Below are 24,326 nucleotides of genomic sequence, written 5' to 3' on the forward strand. Positions count from 1 at the left end.
TCAAAATTCAATTCCACTTTCCTTCAATAATCAATGAAAATATAACAATCATATTTATAAAATTAATTAATATAAACTAACAAAGAAATAAATAAAATATTTAAATACCCCGAATATCTCATTTTGAGCTGTATTTATCTTATTATTTTATCCAAATATATTTGACAGACTGTCTCCTTTAGTAATTTATGCCAATCAATGTCATTTTACCGTTGTAATAATATTTGGCCAACGAAAAATACGTCTCACAAGTATAAATTAGTCTTTAGTTGTCAATTTTAAAATATTGTGCGGACATGAATTGCAATTAAAAATGGAGAACAAAAGACTTTTACTAAGAGTAAATTTGAAGCAAAAGACTTCATTTTATCAACTGAATAATATGCAAGCAATTAAAAATGGAGAACAAGATGGAATTTAAACTGACAAAGAAACCAAAACAAAAATTGCAATTAAACCTTAAATTATAATAGTGGTCCATTGCATTTCATCCTAATTTGGGATGCTGGCAAACAACCCCTAAATCACAAATTAATTTCGGGTATAACATGACGTTTTCATGCACAACGAGGAAGAATGAATTTACGAAATTAAATGTCATATTGATACATCGCATTACATATATATATACAAAAAGATGGTAGAGAAATATACGATTCAACAATGAAATTTGGTAGCTACTTATGTTCTAGGTCGTTTAGTTGCTTTTTTAAGAGCGAATATTCATACCTCATCCTTTCAAGCCTACTCTCAACCATGTACATCTCATCTTTAAGGTGATGAATTCTTTTCTCCATCCACGCTATGTCTGAAGGACTTCTAGTCACTCCACTATCCATCCTATTCGTGAACTCTACAGGAGTGTTCATATGTATGTGCTGAGGTCTGGACAATAGCACAAGTATGCTAAACTGCTGCAACAGAATAAAGGGTTAGAGGTAACTTCAAATCTGAAATGACTGAATGCTAAAAGCTTTTTGAAGCCAGTAATTGCTACAATTTTTTATCAACAATACCTGCATGAAGAAAATCAGAGCCACAATAGTAACAAGGAGCAGGGCAAGATTGCTCTGACTTTTCAAAGATGATCTCAACTTTGTCATAAACTCCTTGAACAATGGAACAGATAATGTATCAATGAAATTTCCTTGCAAGTGAGTGCCAACATTGTGGGTGGTAGCATCAAAGGAATCGGATGTAGCAAGTATCTGTGTAGGGCTACTTTGATCCTGTGACTGTGGCCCTTCTGAAGATTCTCCAGTCTTTACTTCTCTTTCTAAATTCGTTTCACCATTTTGAGCTACAGCAGCAACGAACCACTTTCAACCTCATGAAAACTAAATTATAAATCTTCTCAAGACAGGATATTTCACTGAACACTAGAAAATATAGAAATTGACAAACCACACCTTGTTTTTCAAGGTTTTTCTCCTTTAACATTTCATGTGCCTGAAAGAAATATCGATACATTATCAAATGGACGATTAAAAGAAAATTTTGACCTGCACTAAAACAAAATATGTATAAATAAACACAAAAGAATACCATATTCATCCATGTCGCATAAGCCTCTCGACATTCTTCTACTGTTGACTGTATTATTTTGCCTGTGATTGTTCACCCCGCATGGAATCAAAGAAAGTTTAAGTTCATCATGACAAAGAAAAAATAGGAAAACACATCCCAATGCAACTCAAATTCTGTGCAGGGGGAGACGCAGATAATTTGTATTAAACAATCTCCCAAGATTCAGTTATAGTGTGTTTGGATGAGGAATGTTAAAAATTCAAGGAATTTTAAATTCTTGGTATTTGAATTACTTTGATTTCAATTTCTATCATTCTTTAAATATTTTGTTTGGATGAGTCAATTCAAATTTCTTAAATTTTAAATTGTTAGGTTGAATATGATAATTTGATTCTATCATAGTAAAATTAATTTTAAAAATATATTTATATGTTGAGATTTTTAAATTAAATTTTATAAAAATAAATATTAATCCTTTTTTAAATATTTAATAATTTTAAAAATTAATATTAGATAATATTTAATAATTTTAAAAATTAATATAAGATAATATTTAATAATTTTAAAAATATTTTTGAATATCCAATAATTAAAAGAATGAAGAGATAAGATAAAATATATAGGTGAAATAAGAAAAATAAATATGAGGAATTTCAAATTCTTCCATTTTTGAGAGAATTTGAAATTCTACTATTTTAAGGAATTTCACAAATGCTTAGATTTCAAATTCTTTGTAAATTCTTCATCCAAACAAAACATTTCACCTCAAAGAATTTGAAATTCTTCAAATAAATGAATTACCCTATATAAATTCTTCATCCAAACACACCATTATGTTAATGTCTCATATTATAATAGATTAGAAAATCAAAATAACAAACAGAAGAAAAGAAAAAGAAAAAAAAAAAAAGGAATTGTATTATCAATATTGAAAATATTCAGATGTAGACGTAGAATTTCACATGTGAAACAGAGATTAAAAGATAAGGTATTTTAACAATGCAACTCAAACTGTGTACAGGGAGAGAGAAATAATTTGTATTAAACAATCTCCCGAGATTCAGTTATGCTAATGTCTCCCATTAGGAATAAATTCGAAGAACAAAATACCAAACATAAGAGAAAATAAGGAATGGTATTATCAATATTGAAAATCTTTATAGACATCATAATTTCACATGATAAACAGGGATTAAACATAAGGTATTTATCTAGTCAAAGATGGAATTAACTTTGTTAAGAATATAGAGAAGTTTTATGATTATTGACTGCTAAAGGCAAGGGTGATTAATAGGGGATAGGTTTCAGATGTTTGACTTCTGTTAATCAGTGCCATCCACTCATCAAAAGCAGGTGATTCAGCAGCCTAAGCGCTAAGACAGGGCAGAAAAAAGCCTCACCACCTCTGATGGCCCGAGGCATAGTGGGTTTGATTCAGGAACTGCATGACTGCATCAGGACTATGCAGCTGGATTTTCATCAGTTTTCATTATGGTTAGCTTGCCAAGATATACAATACTTCTTGATTTCAGGAAAATGTTCGCGACACAAAAAGTCTTTTAACTTACACAAGTATTCACAAGTATTCTTGGTATAAATTGAAGACAATAAGCAGCTAAAAATAACAAAACCAACATTGATAAAAAAAAGTTCACAAAAAGTATAAAACTGAGTACTTTACCATGGTAATAAAACTCCACAAATTATGAATCAACATCTAAATTAGTAGAAATATAAGATATTACTTTAAGATTAAAACCAAGATAAATGTTCTTTCAGGAAACACAATAAAAAGCCACACCTTTCCAAATAGTTTTCTTGGAAAACGCCACATTCACATATACCCGCAACTTGCAGCATTCTTTTGATTCATCCTTGACTCTCTCCACATTCCACAGTCCCTGGTAATTAACAAAGAAACAAGCTTATAGTAAAGCTGACAATTTATTGGGCAAAAATAACTAATAATGAAGTTGCTAAAATAGAGAACAGAAAACAGTTTCATAAAAAAGATAAAGCTCAATAACAACCTAATTGGATCCCAAACTTTAGAAATTTAAATAGTAGTCTTTTAACTACAAAAATTGATTTTACTCAGAAAATCAAAAAGCATTCATTTAGTGCTTGTTCAATTAGTGGGGTGGAAACATCAAAATGCATGTTGAGGTCCTGATGTTCAGAGTATAACGTCCAAATTATGTTTGGCCTGGTTTATTTTGAGCTTAAAAGTTTAAGTTAAAAATAAGAGCTTCAATAAAATAAATAAATAAATAAATAAGTAAGTTTGGTAAACTTTCTATTAGTTTTTAAGACCTTTTAAGCTAAAAATTGTTTGGTAAAAAATTAATTAATGACTTGTATTAAATATTAATTTGATAAGTATAAATTATACCAGTAGAAGTTAGATAAATTCAAATAATATAAACTATAAATATTTAAAATCTTCTATATTATTATTAAGTACATTTTTCAGAAGATAAAAATATTTTCTAAATACAATTTAACTATGTCAATTCATTTAAAAATTATTTTAAGAATTCAAAATATTAACTATAAATTAACAATTTAAAAAAAAACTGAAATATGAATTAAATTTAAAGGATGAAAATTGTAAATACCTTTAAATATAAAAAATTTATTTAACTATGATATAATTTATTCATTAGACAGATGCGTATAAAAGTTTTAAATTAAAATTTTTCATAAAATATTTTAACTAATAAATATAAATTTAAATAAGATATTTTTATGTGTAATGTTAAATAAATATAAGTATTAATTTCAAAAGATAAAATATCTAAAAACTTCAGTAATATTGTTAAATAATTTTTTAGAAGGTAAAATAACTTATATAAATATAATTTAATAATGTCAACTTAAATTAAGAGTATTTAATAAATATACTATTTTAATTAAAAGTTTACAAAACATAACTATAGATTAAAAATTCAAAGTAATTAAAAATTTAAAACTAAATTTTTTACTAATTTTAATAACATTATTTTGTTTTCATGTAATAAAAATTAACAATAATAATATTTTTAATTTTTAAAAACTAATTAAGACAATACAAGAAATAATTATAATGTACAATAAACTATAAACTAATACATGAGATAATTATTTAATGGGAAGCTCATGAAGCACACAAATATGATAATTAATAAAAAAATGCATGATTCTAAAATGCAGTCCACAACACCTATTGCCATATGCAATCACATCGACCCGCAACTGCATTTGAATTTTAAATCACCGGAAATTTCAAAATGCAACTACAACATAACAGCAATAAAGAACATTTTATTCTACATTTTTTGTCAAAAACACGCATATTATTTAAGTTTTAATTTTCTAATTTATTAAGCTTAGCCACATGAGATATTAAAAGAGGAAGGGAGACAACTAATGATGATTGGTTGTAGACTTGTAGTGTTGGGAGGGTGCATGATGTAATTTAGGAAAGGAAGAACAGGATTTGAAATGAAAATTTGAGAAAAAGAGATTTGATTGATTTTCATGTTACAAAATTATTTGTTTATATTCAATATAAATATATAATAATTTCAAGTCGCAACGGCCACAATTCACATCGCAACCACAATGGTTATAACTACAACCACAATTTAGAACCATGACAAAAACAAATTAAAGAAAATACGATGTTTTTGGTCTTATCATGATTCTAAGAAGTGACTATATAAATAAGCTCCAATTACGTCATAAAAAAGCTCATCCCACTAGCATAATCGAAAGCTACTTATTTTTAAAATTTGTTTATAAAAATAAGTAGCTTAATTTTTAGAGCTTTTCATAAAATGTTTGGCCTAACTTTTACTTTTAAGGAAAAAATAAGCCAAAAATAAGCTGCACCAAACACACCTAAATATAATGTAAGAGATGATAGTAGAATACACTAGTTATAAACATTAATCAAACTCATTTTTCAGTTAGACATCTGGAAATGGAAAATAGTCTAAATGTTTCTAACCTAGTTCCTTAAGTCACTTACCTGTTTAAAAATGAGCTCACTTGACAAATTTGATGATCATGTTACCAATATCGAATTTTTACATGTATACAAATTGTCGGCCTATACTAAATACTATTACCTTCTATGTGCTTTTCAAAAGTTACCAAAGTTCAAGGAATATATACATCACACTATTAAATATTATATTCATAAGAAAAGTAGATATTAGAATATATACATAACATTTGACAAATCTAACGATCACATTACCAATATCTAATTTTTTGGTTTTTTTAATATTTAATAGTGTTCATATATTTCTTGAACTTTGGTAACTTTTGAAATGTACATAGAAGGTAATGGTATTTGGGATAGGCCCACAATTTGTAAACATGTACAATATCCACCCAACCCTCTGAAAGTAAATTTTTCATGAACATAGTTTGGCTGAGATTACCACAGCATCAAATTCTTTCTACTTTACCCTTTAGCCAAATTTGCAAGAGCTAAAATAATTGGAAATGCAATTTCCTATCTTTGGGGGCATTCATGCAAGTCTTATACAGACTGCATATCAAGTAACTCTAGTTATCTCTAATAAATCTCAATTTTGGTTACCAAAGGATAAAAAAGATAATGTTGGATTTTCTTAAGTCGGGAATTAGTAAAAGAGGGACCATCTATTGAGCCTCTAGTAAATTATTTGGTATATTTAATGATCATAGAATCTTGTTAACAATGATTTGAACATGTGAGAAGAAGACTGAAAAGTCTTTGGTCATTTCTTGATTATTTCTAATTAATTTTTTGATGATGCAAAGGCTTTGATCTAAGTGGCCTTTTAAAATATTTGGTATTTGACAGTATGATGGCATTATTTGATCAATGTAGCAGACCCCACCTAGTGCGGAAAAAACTTTTGTTGTAGTATTAATGAACCTTTAGTGCACTCCATGAATTAGGACCAGTTTCTGTTTATCAGTTTATGAAGGTTTATGAGAAAAGCCTTTGTTTTTATGGCAACTGGCAATGTTAGTTTTTAGAACATTTGATTAGAGAGGAAATGCTTGTATTATTAAGGGTTCTTCCTATCATTATATTTGTTACGTGATAACTGATAAGACTGTCTCTGGCTTCCTGTTGGTGCCATGCCGTGGTATTGTCTTGGACCAACAAAGTAGATATAACATGCATGGAGAAAATCTGACATGAAAATTGTCATTTAAATCTTTAAAACTGAAAGTGAACTGATTTTAAATTGTTAAGAAGTTCCCTAAAATGTAGGAGGTGGAAGTGCTGGACCTGTGTTAATTTCAACAATATCCTACTCTTTAGTTACGGTAGAAACAAAATATTGGGTATTCCAGGAAATCAACATCGACCAAAATGTAACCCAAGAAATACTTTTGATTGAAACTTTTATACAGTCCAAAATTACCTAAAAGCTCATGTGAATAAAGATCGAGTGTTTCAAGAAAACTTGTACCTCAACGCGGAAATAATCTGCATAAGGTACATCACTGACTTCTTGAGATGTCTCTATAACCAAATGACTGGATGAAATAACAAATACATGTCAAGATAACAAGAAACATTTTAAGAACACTATATTTCATGTGGTCAATGCGGTAACTTTATTTTTAGAACAAATAAAAAACATAAAGAACACAAGAAAACAGATAAAGGAATAACAAAATGCATAATAGAAGCTAAAGCAATCACTTTTACTCTTCAATAACATAAAAGCTCCAATTCTCCCAAGTCCTGGCCCAGCTTTTCTCATCAAAGAAGAGAGAAAAAAACTGAACAAGCCACCTACGAGCTTCTACTTGTATGTTCATGTTGTACACCATTCCAAACTCACAACACATGGTTTGAAACAATCAAATTATTTAATTGAATAAAAATATTCCTTCTCTGGTACTACTCCCACCCTTTAATTGTAAAAATTCTTGAAAGGCATGCAATTCAAAGGACCCATACAAATCTATTTCAATCTATTGCATAAACTCTGGCACTAGAACCATTCTTTATCAGGCTACACAAAAATGTGCAAGAGGCATTTTCTTCCATTCTATCTCTCTAGTCCATGTATCAGTATCTTAATTTCACAACTTCGTCCACTTAAAGAGCCTTATGAAGCCTACTACGGGAAAATATGCTATTATTGCCACACTTACATTACATTATCAAACCCTGCCCACAACACCCCTAACAACTACGGGCATCCATCCCCTTAAGTATCCTCCATCTAGCTTCGTTTGTATTGGAATGTTCCTCAAACCTTTACCTATTATAATTGCATTGAAAGCAGAAGATGAATTAATTAAAACATAAATAGATGATAAAAGGGTCATTGCAAAAACCTGTTCCTATAAACACGAAACTTCTGGAGCTCATGGCAGCCACCAAATTTTGCTCCTGAAAAAGAAACACAATCATGTCGACCAGCAAATAGGTATCTACACTAAATTTTCAAAAATTTATTGAACTGTATCATAGGGAAAAGTTTTTAATGAATGTGATGTAGGAATATGGCCCTATATTTTTTATAGACTAGCTAGTAGCTAGCCTTACATGTTTGGCTTCACCATTCTTCAAGTCAACTAGAACACTTACTTATGTATGTCCCTTTCACTTTCACTAGGCCCATTTCTAAAAGTTCTGTTCAAACTTTTTAGTTTTTGCTTGTAGTCAACTTCATGTTAATAACTAGCTGCAAATTTTAGATATGTGATGCATAAACTTATTTCTATAAAATTAAAAGCAGTTTCATAACTCAATAACATGATAGTTCTATGTCATTTTGAATTAGTTTACATTACTATGGAATAATCAATAACCTATAGATTTATAAATATAATGGGAAAACAAAACCAAAGTCAGAACAAGAAATTATACAATGCACGTCAAAATAAAAGCAGCAGAAGCATACCAAGATAAAGTTTTATTGGATGTTGAAAAGACAGTTCACGAGCATACCCAAATTTCTCTTGAGGATGCCACGAAGCACACTTAAAGTCTGAAGGCAAAAGAACACAAGAAATACTCATCAAAAAAATAATGCATGAAGAAAGGCATCAGTTATTTCTATTCCTTCCCTAAAATCATATAAAATGTAAATGAGGATAGTAAACAAAATTGGAAAATGAAAATGAAAATTGAAAGGCACAGGTTTAGAAGTTTCATGCAGACTACCTTTATCACCACATCTTTTATGAAAAGACTCAAGAAAATTTACAGCATCATCTGAGAAAAAGTACCTAAAGAAGTCTTCAACCTTTATCTGCAATTTGTAATTTCAAAACGTTGAGAAAATCTCTAAATATTTAAAATTAATATTAATCAAAGAAAAAACAGATCTAGTAATTTTTAAATGAGATAATACCGGAAACACTGAATCTGCAACACATGTATATGCTTCATCAGCTGCATATTAGAAAACAAATTCAAATCCATCAGATTATTTTCACACATAATGTGAACCAACAATAGCAGTTAATTACAAGATAAACACAATGGATCTTAACACATGAAGTGTTTCTCATTTTCACATGCATGCCATAGTTATCAATCCCAAATAGCAGCATGTAGTTGCTAGGTATTCCAAATATTATAAATAATTAAATACAAGCCTAAAACTTATATTACATATATATAAATGCCTAAAAAAATAGTGCAAAAAATAAAAGAATATCTATAGTTAATAATCAGAAGTCACATACTTAAGCTAAACACACAAGACAATAACAACTGCAAAAATGACTTCACAAAGAAGATAAAAGAAAAAAAAACTGCAAAAATATCTTATCTAAAAAGGAAAGGCCTATGTTAACATCAACCACTTTTTACCGTTTCATAAAACTCATTAACATCACTCCTATCTTTTACAACATTCTTGAAGCACAATTCAAGTGACACATTTAAGGCTTCACACACCACTCAATAACTCCAATAAATATTTTTATTCAGTGCAACTATTGCATAGCAAATGCCAAAAAAAAAAAAATTTAAAATAATTACATATTCAAAAATAGTTAATATTTTCCTAAATTTTGGTATTTCTATTATAATCAAATTTTAAGACTTTTAGATGGGGTTCAAAATATCCTTTAAATTTTATAACATGATGTGAATGAAATTTCATTTCAAAGCTTTAGCATTACCCTTTATGTCACCCAAGCCTGGCCATGCTAAAGATAATGGTTCCTGGTCTCAACAAACTCTAGATGTGAGATTGTGAATCATGTCAATTATGCAAACATGTTCAGTCTTCTTTTCCCAAGCGAACTAAAGAAGATATAACTTAGTTTTTTCTACCATTCATTCAGATATTTTGGGTCCAAGTTGTGTACCATCTTTTGGTTTTAGATATTTTCTTCCACCAATTAATGAATTTTCTCAATGTACTTGGGTTTAATGAAAGATAGATTTGAACTATTGCCTATTTTCATGTCCTTCCTCAATGAGATCAAGAACGAATTTGGAAAAATAATCAAGATTCTCACAAGTCATAAGTGACAACGCCAAAGAATATTTTCCTTCTAAGCTTTCTTGCTTTCTATCCTCACAGTAGATTGTGCATCAATCCACATGTCCTCGCACACCATAACAAATGGAGTCACAGGAAGGAAAAATAGACATTTAGTCGAGACTGCATGCACCTTACTACTCAATGCAAATGTTCCTATCCATCATTGGGGTCATGTAGTTCTCATTGCTATTTTTAATTAAAAGGGTGTCTTCTTCCTCTCTTGAAAACAATATTCCTCTCATTCCATCATTTTTCCCAATGAACCTATGTTTCTCCCCAAGTCTTTAGTTGTACATGTTATGTTCATGATGTATCTCCAAGTCTTGACAAACTATCTTCAAGAGAAAATAAATGTGTTTCTAGGGTATTCTCATCTTCAAAAACAGTATAAATGTTACTCCATAGATAACAGAAGGTATTACCTTAAATTTAAGGAACTAAACATATTTAAGTTTTATATGTATTTCTAAAAGGTTGTTTTCTTATCTTTTTCTCAGTTGTAGCCATCTGTCATAAGGGAGCAGACTATGACTTAGTATATCTGTTTTTATATAAGTAGATACTCTGCTGAGTGGTTTCACACACTCCAGCAATATTTCTCCAAAACTCAAATCTCAAGTAGACAAAATTTCAACTCTTTGTACCACTTATAGGGTGTTTGGATTAACATTTTGAACACCCAAAATGGACATTCACACTTTCCAAGGGAGGAAATGCAGAAGCTAGTCTTGCCTATCATTTAGTTGAACATCCGTTATATTAGACAGAAATGCTAACCAAACACACACTTAGTATTACAATTTTTCAATAAAGGAGGTTTTGGGTGCAGAGTTCTACCCAAAATCCTCAAGCAACACCAGAGTAAAAGTGTACTTTTAATCAATAATTCAAATTTGAAACACCTTTTCTTGATCCACTATAACAGACATCCATTTAACATATTAAAACAAAATTGTTAAAATATTTCCCCTCATTTAGATATTTCCCCTCAAAGCACAATTTATAAATGACTATTAGCATGATGTTTGAACATGAATCCAAAATGTTCACAGATATAGGTATGTTCCCAAACTCACTTGTTGGAGCATCAATATCCTCCTCATTCCACTTCCAACTCACACTTGGGGCATCATTATTCAATCTAGGTTCAGCAACCTGTTTTACACTGCATGGCTTCTCAGAATCTGCGGGGTCATCTCCTACAATGGATCGATGCCCCGTATCTTTGCTCCTGGTTCACACACATAAGAAAAGCCTAAATCAGCAGCACAGAATGATACATTCTAAACCAAAAGCCATTATGATCATGGACATACAGGTCAGTAGACAGTGACTCATTGTCCAGTATATCAGAACTTTTGACATTTTCAACAGCTACTAATCCATTATCTTGGCTGTTGGACTCAGACATTGATTCCTGAAGTAAAATAAATGAGGGAAATGGTATAACAAATACAATTTTGACCAATTAATTGGCATTTTAAGATCTTAAAATGCACAAATGGTCCAATTGTCCAAAGAAACTGAATACTGAAAATAACAGCAAAAGTGGAACAATATTTTACCATGTGATAGGTACGGAACGCACTACATGAAGGACATCTAATTTGTAAACTTGATCTATACATTAAGAACATCTAATTTAACGGTTGGATTGTTAAAATTCAATGTAAAATATGAGTTATTGAATAGAGTAAGTTTATCTAGACTTACTCTTGAAATAAGTAAATCCCTCCCATTAAAATAATATTAAAATTCTAACTTCATACGTACCATAAGGCATAAGATAAAAATAACAAAAATATCAAACTCGTTAGAAGGCATAAACAATAAAATATCATACTAGTAATAAGTAAAAAAAATTATCTAGGGATATTCAAATTAACAAAATAGTGAAAATACCATAACTTCATAAGACATCAGTAATAAAATCATATGAAATAAAGTCATTTGAAATTTTATACATAAAAAGTTGTATTGTGATAATCAGGAAGCACTTTACATTGCCTCTAATCTAGTATTCAATGAGAGAATAAAACACATAGAAATTGATTGTCATTTTGTTCAAGAGAAGTTGTTATCGAAGAAAATTAATACTAAATTTATCAACTCAGGTGATCAATTTGCAGATATTTTGACCAAGTCTTTGAGAGGCCCTAGGATTCAATTCATAAGTTTCAAGCTTGGTACATACATTTATATGCTCCCATTTGTATACCTTTTATGAAGTTTTTGTTGTATCTATCTGACACAAAGGTGTCCTAGGGTGTAGCCTTTTCAGACTTTTGTTTTATATATACATATACACAGATTTAATATATACATATACATAGATCAGTGGTGTGCGTATAGAAACTCAAGCATTTTATACAAAACTTGTGTTCTGAACTGACCACAGGTGAACACTTTTCCAGATATATCATTCATTACCAATTAAAAGATTACTACATTAAAGGGGCAAGGGCACCATTCTTTCCTAAAATTCATAATGTTATATACTTCCAAGTACCAAGAGAACAAAAAATAATAAACAATTAGTATCACAACAGAGTTCTGTAGCAAAATACTTTTTGTTCCAACATTGCTCTAGCTCCATTGCCCTGTCGCAACCATCCATCATTAATAATATTGAAAGCTTCATCACGCGATAGGAAGGATGCAAAGAAGTACTGCCAAATATAAAAATGAATCAAGACATTGCAGCACAATAGAACAGAAATTACAAATAGAATAGTAATATTCAGGACATATATTCATTAATACAAGTTATACAACTAGCATAAATGTTACTCCACATCTAACACACCTTTCTGTTTCCAGCAAGAATCTCAATGGCATTGGGAAAGAGCCCAGCTGTCTTTGCCCTCCTCACAGTTGTTACTTCAGGGAATGGGATTATTCTCTGAAACATAAATCATTGACATTTTCTGAGATGTGGCAAAAATTAAAACCAAAATCACTAGCTTAAACCCATCATAAGTACAAGTCATGAAATGGAATTCCTTTCATATTAAAAATCATATGCAATTGCATCTACCAAAATTCCAACCCTTCAAACAACATGAAAATGTTCTATTTTATCACAAAAACAAGTAGTTAATTTGTTTTCTGGATCTTGATGATTATGAATTTTGTATGAATGTATGCATGTACTAGTTTAAAATTAAATGCAATACATATATATGGGTGGTAGAAAGTAAATAACTTAGTGTAACTGTACAAAATCCCCTGGATATTCAAGAGATTCAAGCCTCTCCCTTATCCCAATTCTATTTCACCAAAATGACTCACTCTTCTTCTCAACTCCTCTTTCTATTTCTATGCAGCCACTGGTCTGCTAACATCAATCCACCCTTAATCAGCCTAATCAATTGCAGGCCCATTCCCCTTCTTTCTAACATTAACCCCTCATATTTCTTTGACTAGCCTAACTAACTAATTACTGACATGACTAATAACTGACCTATCAGAATAACTCAGAAACAAATTCTGCCACACAATTTAGAAGCAGAAGCCACTTAAATGAGCATCTCCTTCCTATGACTAAAGAAAGACAATTTACAAAGAGCAACACCACAAACACAAATTACTTAAGTAAATACAATATATCATAATATATTTATCGGACTAGCAAAAGGTCAACATAATAGATTAAGCATGTACATTGAATAAGCTTGATATACATATTATTTATATTTATATTTATTTATAATTATATATCATATACAATATATTCTAGGTAAATATAAATCTAATTCCTCCCGTGAAAAGTTTAAATGAATGTTTAAATGCATAGACAATTGAGTTAAGCAGCTCACCTTTGTCTCAAACCCAAATATATTTGAGTAGAAACAAATGAAATTGACAAAGAGGTACATATGACCCTACAACAAGCAATTAATAACCCGTCAGGAAAACAAATTAAAATGCTACATGTTCAAACAAGTGATGCATTTTAACTTACTTTCAACCAAAGGGAAAATACAGTACTGGTCTTCAAATTGAAATGATAACACACGGTAAGAGTATCAACATTAAACAATAACATGTTACCAGGATTTTACCTGAATAAGTATGTTTTCCTGGAGAGCACAATTAAAATCTTCAATAAGGACCTAAAGAAAAAGACAACAAATAAGAAGTGTTTTTGATTATGAAAAAACAAAAGGGGAATCAATTTGCTGTAAGTTATCAAGTATGGACACCCAAAACTAAAAAGATGCACAGTTCTAACAGCTTTCACATTATCAATTTGGTTCATCTAAAATTATGGTAAGAATTAGATATGCCTAAACTGTGTACCTAAAATGATTTCTAGTTTTGAGATTGTCAAATAAAATATGATTCAGTGAATTTGGATAAATATATATCATGGTTTTATTGTTTTAAAATGCAGCTGCAACCACATTTGCGGCCACATCAACCGCATTTTCCCACAACATCAAAGATCACAACAAACTACAACTATAATCGCATTTTAAAACCATGAAATATATAATTTAATAAGGATAAATTGGTAATTAAAACCAAAACTAATCTAGCCAAAAATGCATTATAGGAAGAAATATAGAAGGGTGGGAGGGCTTCAGATGATACACACCACTTTACCCTTCCAAAATTTATAGTGAGGGTCAGACCAAAGGGCATTCTTCTAGACTTCCAGAAAACACTATCATAGAGAAATATGGAATTCTCTCCTTATACCAAGAAGAAGAAAGAATAACACGACCCCCAGATGCTCGTGAGCAGTAGAACATGCTAATTTGAACAGTCTTAGAGAAATGCCAACTATTCCATCATACCATGATAATCAGTAAACCAACTAATAAACCATAAAGATGACACCAAAATATCTGTCTTAAAGGTGGAACATCACTCACTTCCTCCGGTGGAAGACGGAACAATTGACGATACTCTTCACTCTTCAATACGTCCGGAGACTGTAACAAAAACAAAACAAAACAATCATTATCACAGAAGTAATATAACATAATCAACAATACGTCGAAATTCTATATCGCTATAAATCTCAGTTAAATGTGTCAAAAACTATCATCAAAAGCCCCAATTCATTTCATAAGTTTCACTGAAGCCGTAACAAATCGAACTACTTCGAACAATTTCCAAACTCAAACTAAACGACACTTGAATTAAGTTTCAATTAAGCAATAAACGGCATCTCACACCATCGATTTGAAGAATCGCAAATGTAGCAAACATGGAACCGAAGACAACGGTTACTCGTAAGGCGAGCAAGCGAGGTACCTGAATTTCAGAGTCGGAGAAGTTATTCGGCGAGGAGTTGAAGGAATCGCTACGATCACCGATGTCGGGGGAGGACAACGGCGAAGGATCCACCGACTGCGGTGGAGGTTCGTTCCTCGCGGCGGTGGCAACAGCTGGGGAAGCCATCGAAGAGAGAGAGAGAGAGAATGGTAGATCTAAATATTGTGAGAAGAGAGGGAACGGTGGTTGGGGGGTTTTACATGGCGTCGTTAACTTAGAGACTTTAGACAAGTTGATCACAGACGGTATCGACGTGGATTTATGAGTATTTCTTTTAATGTTTCTAATTCAAATTTGAAGTGTAATCTATACTATTAATCTATATCTATACTACCTATATTTATTAATTAATTAACATTATTAATAATAATATATTAATATTAATGATAATCATAATTAATTATTAATTAATTAATCTATAACTATAATTTTTCATATATATAATTTTTATCCAATTTTATAACTATCTTTTTACAAAATTTAATTTTTTTTATTTTTTTATTTGATAATCATCTGTATTTTTTATAACTACCCACTATTATATAATTTTTATCTATTATTTTTTAAAATAAATTCACATAGACATTAAATATTTTTTGCAAGTTAGTCATTACTATTAATAAAAGGGATACCCCTTTTGTGTACAAAAATTTGGGACTAATTTATCTTTATAATTGCCTCTAAACTATTTTCTCTTTCATTATCTTTTATTTATTTATTTATGTGAGAAAAAAAAGTTGAATAGTATTAATCAAAAACTCACACTTTTCAAAAATAATGAGATAGTAACTTTATAAAGAAATACAAGCGAATAGATAATAAATTGAACACAGTATTTTTATATTGGTTCAATCATTAAGACTGTGTCCAGTTCTTGATCTAACCAGATTAGATCAAGTTCCATTATCTTATGTTAAGATATAAGTATTCTTTTACCAAGTCACTTCTGACTCAAACCTAAGTGTTATTTGGCTTGTCTATTCAAATAACTACTCAAGTATACACAAAGTCTCTCCAAGTTTTTACAATCAAAAATTCTTTTATAGAGACAAGCCTTTCTAGGCTCAAATTAATAACACAAAGTTAAAGTTGGATAAGCTAACAGTTGCTTTGTCTTATAATGAAGATGTAATGTAATCAATTAAGTATAGAACCTTTTACAGAAAGAATGAATATATTTTTACAATGATTAGTCTATCTATGTGCTTCTCTTTTTTTCTTTCTGAATTTCAAACTTCCTTTTATAAGGCTTCAATGAAAATGACCCTTACAAATCCTTAAGCATATCTCATAGGCTTATTCCGTCTGTCTTTATCTTAGTTCCTTATAAGGAGAAGTGTCAACGATGCATTAAATGTTTGCTTTAAATACTTTCACCAAATAGTCACTTTTTATTTGATCAAGGAAGCTACTTATCACATTTTAGATACCAAACGAGTGGAGTCATGCATGTGTTAGTTCAAAACAATTTTTTCTAAAGATTTTTGTGATTCACGAGATTTGCTTGACTTTTTCTAACAAAAAACATGTTTTCCTTCTCTTTTGTTAGTGTAGGTAATGAGGAAGTTATTTTGGTTTGATATGTTAAGGATTAATATACATAAAGATCGATTTAGTTATCCGACATTATAAAATGATATGAATAAAGAGTAAATGCCTTATAGATGAAGTTTTTCATCTATTAGACACTTATATTAAGATAATGAATTATTTTAGTGCATTCATCTTACGGAGAGCATTCATCTTATGACTTAAAAAATTTTCTTTATATAAAAAGTTTGTGTTTGATATTATTAAAACATTATCACTAAAGAATCTAATATCGTCCTTTGACCTAAAAATTTATTTGTACATAAGCATAGATATATAAATATATATTTACATATATTAATAAAGGGGATACCATTTTTTATGTGCACAAATTTTAGACTAATTTATTTTTATAACTATCTTTAAATCACTTCCTCTTTCATTATCTTTTATTTATTTATTTATAGGCATAGATATATAGGTATATATTAATAGGGTTTAGGGTTTATAACCTTGTGTGTGTATATATATATATAGGCATGGACATATAGGTATATATTTATACCTTTATATAAAGGAGATACAAGGATTTGTAACTATTTTTTTGTCTCCACATTTTTTAGATAATTTTATCTTTAAATCTTTAAATAATAAAAAATAATATGGGAAATTAACCACCTATGTATGTCAAATTAACAACTAAAATTGTTAAAGAATGAGTGTTAGGATTTTCTTTGTGCTAGGGAATACTGAGAAGCTTTCAGAGGCTCCAAATGGAGGGGGAAACACTGGTCAACCAAATAAAACATTCAAGGAAAAGGTTATAGGGGTCCTAGTATCCTCTCTGGTACGTGATCTCCTCGAGGAGGGTGTTATGTCCTTGGAGTATCAGGGTGGTGATCATCTCCTTCCTAAGTTCACTATTGTTGAATCAACCTTTCTGAAACTATGCAAATCGTGGAAACAATGTCTGGTGATGAAATTGTTGGGGAATTACATTGGTTTCATTACTATCCGAAGCAAGCTGCAAATGCTTTGGAAATTACAAGGGGGTTTTGAGGTAATGGATATATCACATGGCTATTTCAATGTGAAATTTGATCTTGATGTCAAAATGGGGAGTGTAATGCAAGGAGGTCCGTGGAAGCTTTTTGATCATTACTCGACTGTCAAGCAATGGTAACTGGAGTTTGTGGTGTTTGAGGTGGAGGAGGATAAAACCTTTGTCTGGGTTTGTTTTTTAGGGTTAAGCATGATGTTTTATGATGAGAGCGTTCTTCTTACCATAGCCTCAATGATAAGAAGGCCTATTAAGGTGGATCTCAGACCCTTAATATGACTAAAGGGAGGTTCGCCAAAGTCTGTGTTAAAATTAACCTCCATAAATCGGTGTTAGGCTGATTTAATCTTAATAATGTATGGTACAAAGTAGAATACAAAGGCTTGCATTTACTTTATACCACATGTGGTTGTTATGACCATGTTGCCCATGTGTGTGTGAGTCTTCCTACAACAATGGACAAGTGTGCCTAGGGTAGAGAGTCAATGGCAAAGGGTGGAGGTTAGAAAAGGCTATAGCCACTTTCTTGCCTCTGGTATCTAAATAAAAGGTTAAAAGGGTTGTTATGAGCATGAAATCCTTTAAGGCGCTTAGGCCAAACAAATTTCAACCCTTTTTTATATAAACAATACTTGCACATTGTGGGTTGCGAACTTTGGAGGATGGTGCATGAAGTAGAGTGTGAAGCATTTCTGCATAGCTTCTTAGATGGATATCTTCTTAAAACATTAATCGTGCTTATCCAGAAAATAGACAATTCGTCTAATCTTAAAGACTTCTACCCGATCAGTTTGTGTAATTTGGCATATAAGGTTATATCGAAAGTAATAGTAGCACGACTACATCCTTACCTCCATGATACCATTGGACCTTTCCAAGAAAGTTTCATATTAGGGAAAGGAACACTTGATAATAGTATCCTTGCACAAGAAACTCTTTATTTTATACCTAAGGATAAAATTGTTATAGGAATTATGGCATTGATTTTCTTCAAGCTACCCTACACAAATTTGGTTTTCCTACTCGTATCTTCCAACTCATCATGTGGAGAGTTGAGAGTTCTACGTTGTCAATGCTTTAGAATGGAGGGAAATTGCAACCCTTTCAATCATCTCAGGGTCTTAGGCAAGAATATCCTCTATCCTCGTATCTTTTCATGCTTTGCACGGAGAAACTTGTTTTTCACATCCATGAGCTAAATAAAGAAAATTCTTGTAAAGCTATTCAAATATCAGGAGGAGGCCCATCTTTGTCTCGTTTGTTTTTTGCAAACAATATTTTCTTATTTTGTCATGCCATGGAACAATAGCTGCAATTAGTAGCTTTAACCTTGGAGGACTTCCATATTGCATCGGGTTTGAAGGAAAATTGTGACAAGTCTAAATTCATGGCATCTAAGAAGATGGGAAGCCTGAGAATAAAGACGTTTTAGCAAATTTTGAATATGCATCATCATCGTTGCATGGGGAAGTATTTGGATATGTCAATGATTCAGGGAAAGGTTAAGTTGCAAGATTTTTATCATGTTGTTGATTGAATGGGAGATTAGCCGCCTAAAAAGGTAGGTTACTGAACAAAGTTGGTAAGTTATGTCTCATCAAGTCCACATTAAACTCAATTCCTATTTGTGGTATGCAATTTTGTAGTTCCCACAAGGTATCTACAACATTATTAACAAAGTGTGTTGATTGATGCTATAAGTGAAAGATTACAACTCTTGGTTCTGGTCTTTGGTGGGATGGTCCATGGTCACTCAATCGCTTGCGTGTGGTGGATTAAACATACGAGAATCACAACCGGTGAATATAGCATTTCTTGGTAAATTGATTTAGGAGTTGTTGAGTTCACCACATTAGCCTTAGGTGCAAGTCTTGTGGGATAAATATTTGAGAGATTACTCGGTGCTGGTCAGGGTAAAACAACGAGGGAATCCTATGTTTAGGCAAGCATTCTTAAAGCATTATCATTGCTTAAGGATGACTTTACTCCTTGTCTTGGTTCAGAAAGTTCCTTTATTTGGTATGAAGATTGGTTGGGAGTGGAACCACTATGTTAAGTTTCCTTACATACACATTAGCGATTTTGGGATCAAAGTCATTGAATGTTGACATGAGAGTTTTTAGGACTTGAACAATTTGTACACATCACTCCCTCAAAAGGTGACTGATCATATTTTATAGGTGCATATACTTATGAATCCGACAAGTGTAACACCCCGTTTTTCAAAATACTATTATTATTATTATATAGTATTTAGTCAATATTATTTTATTATTATATAGTATTTAGTCAATATTATTTTATTATTATAAGGGAATGTCATTTTGGATGTTTTAAATAAGCATTTTTATTAACATTTTAAATAATTATTTATATGTTTTAAGGGATAATTTGGTAGTTGATAAATTATATATTTTATTATAAAATCTAAAAGGTTGATTTTATATGATATTTTAATATTAAAATTATATTATTATATTTTGGGTCAGAAATATATTATTATTATTATTATGGAGGAAAAATATTTTATATAGTATATGTATTTACTTTATTTAATTATTTTGGAAAAAAGAGAAGCGAGTCGAAAGAGAAAGAAGATGGGTTAGGTTGACCTAACCCAATGGATTATTTTAAGAAATTGGTCAGACAGGGTTAACCTTATCTGCCTCATTTGCATTCTGAAGGATTAGGAAAGAAAGAGAGGAGAAACAGAGAGTTCTAAGGAAGAGTGCTCAAGAGGTGATCATAAACAATCATAAGCTTCAGAATTATTCTATATAACGCAACCAGGCAGGGGGAAAAAGATTATTTGTATGCAAAGTCACATGTAGGATTATGGATAATTTTATAATTATTTTTGTTTCAGGAGTTGATGATCCCATTAAATTTTGCATGTATTGAGAAGTAGGTATATGCAAACAATTTGTAAAAATGATGATCTAGGAAAGAAAACGAAATTGTAGAAAAGTGCCTCTAAGTTAAGTTTTGGAAAAATTGGAAGTTTTACTATTTGAGTTAAGATTCTATAAAATTAATGATTCAATCAGGTTTTATATTGATTTATAAATGTGGTTGTTATATTATTTAGTAAAACTGATTATCCAGATGATAATTAGATTCATTGGAATGTGCTCTATAAGTTAAGGTTCTTGTAAATTGATGAGCACTATTAATTATATGAATTAGAGTAATTGAAAGATTTTACTTATGGATGTACCGTAGTATTTTTATAATATCTTTCTATGTGCTTAACCAAATCAATTTTCATTTATTGGGTTAGAAAGTAGACACTTGGGGTTGGGGCTATAATTTAGACTCTAAAATGGTATAAAAATGTTAAGAATTGATTGAGTTATAAGAGTTATAAGTTTAGAATCCATTTTAGTACGTGAAATATTAAGTTTTATGTTGTAAGTCATGCGAGGTGACCTTAAAGACCTTTTTAGGCTTCGTGTTCTTTACAAAGGTTGTAGCTTTGGGTGTTAGCTTTCTAATGGCTTTGGAATCACTTAAAAAGGAGGTCTATAACTCAAGTTATGGTAAAAGTAATGAGTAGAGATCAAGCTGTCAAAATTTACAGCGTCCAGTGCGAGTATTCTATTTTAGTTTGCATTTTTTTATGTTTTAGGACTCCCTTTTTGGCATGTTTGTGATAGTTTATGATTTTTTTTAGTGATGCTTTATAACACTTATGACACTAATATAAGAAAGAATTGTATATTTTATTTTTTTTATGTATAATATGATATGAATTTTAATTTACAGAAACAGTTTTTATAATATATAACGATTAGATTTTACAAAAATATAATAATAAATAGTAATTATTACAATATTTCTATCCAAATTTATTTTAATGTATTTTTTATACACAAAATTTTTTAACTTATTTTTAGTAGTACCTTATTTTATATTATATTATATATATATATATATATATATATATATATATATATATTATTTTGGATAGTATCAACCAAAAATGACACTAATTTAGAGAAAAATTGTGTATTCTATTTTTTTTTATGTATAATATGATAATTTTTAATTTACGGAAACAGTTCTTATAACGTATAATGATCGAATTTTTTTAAAATCCAATAATGATTAGTAACTATTAAAATATTTTGTATCTTATATATTTATTTTTCTTTTTATTTTGATATATATATTTTTTTAATTACTTTCATAGTAGATTATTTTATAATACCAGATGGTACCCGTCGCCAAACTCTTGCGTGTCGGGTACTATTGGCTGACCATGAATACCGACTGCGCAACTTTTGTGAAGAAGTGTCAACCATGTCAGAAATATGGCAACTTCATCCACCAACCGGTCGAGCAACTGCATTGCATTCCCCCAGCATGGTCGTTCGCCACATGGGGCCGACATACTTGGACATTTCCCGGTTGCTAAAGGGCAATGTAAGTTCCTCATCGTCGTCGTGGACTTGTTCACTAAGTGGATTGAAGTCGAGCCCCTGGCAAGCATCTCGGCCCATCAAGTTCAAAAATTCTTGTGGAAGAATATCATCACCCGGTTCGGCGTCCCATCAACCCTGGTGACCGACAACAGCCTTCAATTCACTGACCGAAAGCTCAACGAGTTCCTAGTCGGCCTAGGAATACAACACAAGGTCACCTCGGTCGAGCACCCACAAAAGAACGGTCAAGTCGAGTCTGTCAACAAAGTCATCCTGACAGAGTTGAAGAAGCGGCTAGGAGAAGCAAAGGGAGCATGGGCCGAGCAGTTGCCCGAGGTGTTGTGGGCCTATAGATGTACACCCCAGTCGACCACACGAGAAACCCCTTTCCGCTTAGTCTATGGGTCCGATGCAATGCTCCCGGTGGAAATTGGGGAACCATCATTCCGCCGGGCCCACTTCGACGAGTCGAACAATGAAGTCGAGCTCCGAGCAAGCCTGGACATGGTAGAAGAGATCCGAGACCAAGCACTAGTGGTAGCCGAGGCATGCAAGCAACGCTACAAGAGGAAATTTGACACCAAGGTACGACCAAGAGAATTCAGGGAAGGCGACCTCGTTTGGAGAGTCACAGGCGAAGCAAGAAAGGACCCGAGGCACGGAAAGCTCGCCCCAAACTAGGACAGACCTTTTCGCATACGACACAACTTGAACAACGGAGCATACAAGCAAGAATAACTGTCAGGAGAACCGATTCCTAGGACTTGGAACTCTACTCATTTAAAGATGTATTACAGTTTGATGTACAACCGTGCACTCTTTTCCTTGACCGACTCTTTTTTCCCTAAGGAGGGTTTTGGGTTGGCAAGGTTTTTAACGAGGCACTAAATGAATATATGAATTCAATTTCAATCAATATTTATGATGTGTTTGCTGACCTTATCGTATGCGTATGTTTTAATCACGTTCATAGGTCTACCCTTGGCCTAGGCGTACCAGGCCGAACACTCCGTCCAAACGTATACTCGAGTCGTTAGGTTTCCCTCCCGAGTACCCTCCTCGGCTAAGGATGTACCTAGGCCCAGCACTTCAAACCAATGCCGAGCAGAATCCTCGACCGAACACTCCTCCGAACCCGCACTCGAGCCCGTTAGGTTTCCCTCCCGAGTACCCTTCTTGGCTAAGGATGTACCTAGGTCGAGCACTCCACACCAATGACGAGCAGTCGCCAAAGACGTAGGCTGACCATTCTGTCAAAACGTGGACTTGAGCCCAAAGGTTACCTTTCCGAGCACCCTCATCGGCTAAGGATGCACCTAAGCCGACCACTCTAATGCAGATTGAGACCAGTCAAACAGAATTCTACACCGAACCGTCACCCTAGATCTAGGCCGAGTACTACATCACGACGAGCACTCTTTGGCCGAACACCGTGATACCTGGTTTCTGTTAACTTAAACAAAGAAAGTGCACCTCCCAGTAAACCATCAATAAATACGAATGCCGATCACTCCCAGGCCGAGCACTCCTAAGCCGAACACTTTTGGGTGACCCAATAACACACACCGAGCATCAAATCGCGGCAAATACACTCATGAAAATACCCCCGCGAAGTTCATCCCCTCGACCGAGCACACGATTCGGTTAAATTTTGTGCAGTTAGGCATAATTGAACATCACAAGGCAATCAAAACAAAATCAAATGGCATTAAAGTTTGGCCAACCATGCACGGCTAATTACACAAAAAAAATCCAAGTTTTACCGGTGCCAATGGCCAAATTACAAAAGGCACTAACGGCCCGATTACAAAGCTTCAAAACTAACCTACTCCTATTCTATGTCGACCCCTACGCAGCAACCGAGCCACCCGCATCACCGTCGCCGACCACATCGATCTCGGGCTCCTCCTTCCGGGAGATCGACACCTCAGCATTAGTCGAGATCCCTCGAGGGGGAGCCTCCTCGTCGGGCTGAGCTCCACGGGGGAACTT

General features: G+C 32.1%; 1 protein-coding gene across 3 annotated transcripts; it reads right to left on the reverse strand.

Moving 5' to 3' along the window:
- Positions 1 to 459: 459 nt before the first annotated feature.
- VAD1 (GRAM domain family protein) lies at positions 460 to 15,557 on the reverse strand. Of its 3 annotated transcripts, XM_083070686.1 has the most exons (19): positions 15,300 to 15,352; positions 14,915 to 14,974; positions 14,635 to 14,822; positions 14,099 to 14,149; positions 13,853 to 13,918; positions 12,841 to 12,936; positions 12,602 to 12,703; positions 11,351 to 11,451; positions 11,111 to 11,265; positions 8,889 to 8,929; positions 8,699 to 8,786; positions 8,436 to 8,522; positions 7,867 to 7,921; positions 6,987 to 7,053; positions 3,329 to 3,428; positions 1,546 to 1,607; positions 1,410 to 1,449; positions 1,017 to 1,300; positions 460 to 914 (listed from the first exon to the last, which is right to left on the reverse strand). In XM_083070686.1, exons 5-19 carry the CDS (start codon positions 13,910 to 13,912, stop codon positions 678 to 680), a joined length of 1,575 nt encoding a protein of 524 aa, XP_082926812.1. In that variant the 5' UTR covers positions 13,913 to 13,918; positions 14,099 to 14,149; positions 14,635 to 14,822; positions 14,915 to 14,974; positions 15,300 to 15,352; the 3' UTR covers positions 460 to 677. The 3 variants fall into 3 exon arrangements, with proteins under 3 accessions (XP_082926812.1, XP_020223640.1, XP_020223639.1); XM_020368051.3 differs by lacking the exon at positions 14,635 to 14,822 and having other exon boundaries at positions 460 to 911; positions 15,300 to 15,557; XM_020368050.3 differs by lacking the exon at positions 14,635 to 14,822 and having other exon boundaries at positions 15,300 to 15,557.
- Positions 15,558 to 24,326: the final 8,769 nt, after the last annotated feature.

This window comes from Cajanus cajan, chromosome 3 (genome assembly GCF_000230855.2).
Source record: "Cajanus cajan strain Asha chromosome 3, NIPB_CcT2T_4, whole genome shotgun sequence".
Classification (NCBI taxonomy): domain Eukaryota; kingdom Viridiplantae; phylum Streptophyta; class Magnoliopsida; order Fabales; family Fabaceae; genus Cajanus; species Cajanus cajan.

Excerpts from the sequence above, each read along its gene's own strand:
- VAD1 (XM_020368050.3), bottom strand. The coding sequence starts at position 15,446 with ATGGCTTCCCCAGCTGTTGCCACCGCCGCGAGGAACGAACCTCCACCG. Across the intron at positions 14,975-15,299 it reads TCTCCGACTCTGAAATTCAG|TCTCCGGACGTATTGAAGAG; the intron begins GTACCTCGCTTG and ends TTTTTGTTACAG. Across the intron at positions 8,930-11,110 it reads GGATATTGATGCTCCAACAA|CTGATGAAGCATATACATGT; the intron begins GTGAGTTTGGGA and ends TCTAATATGCAG.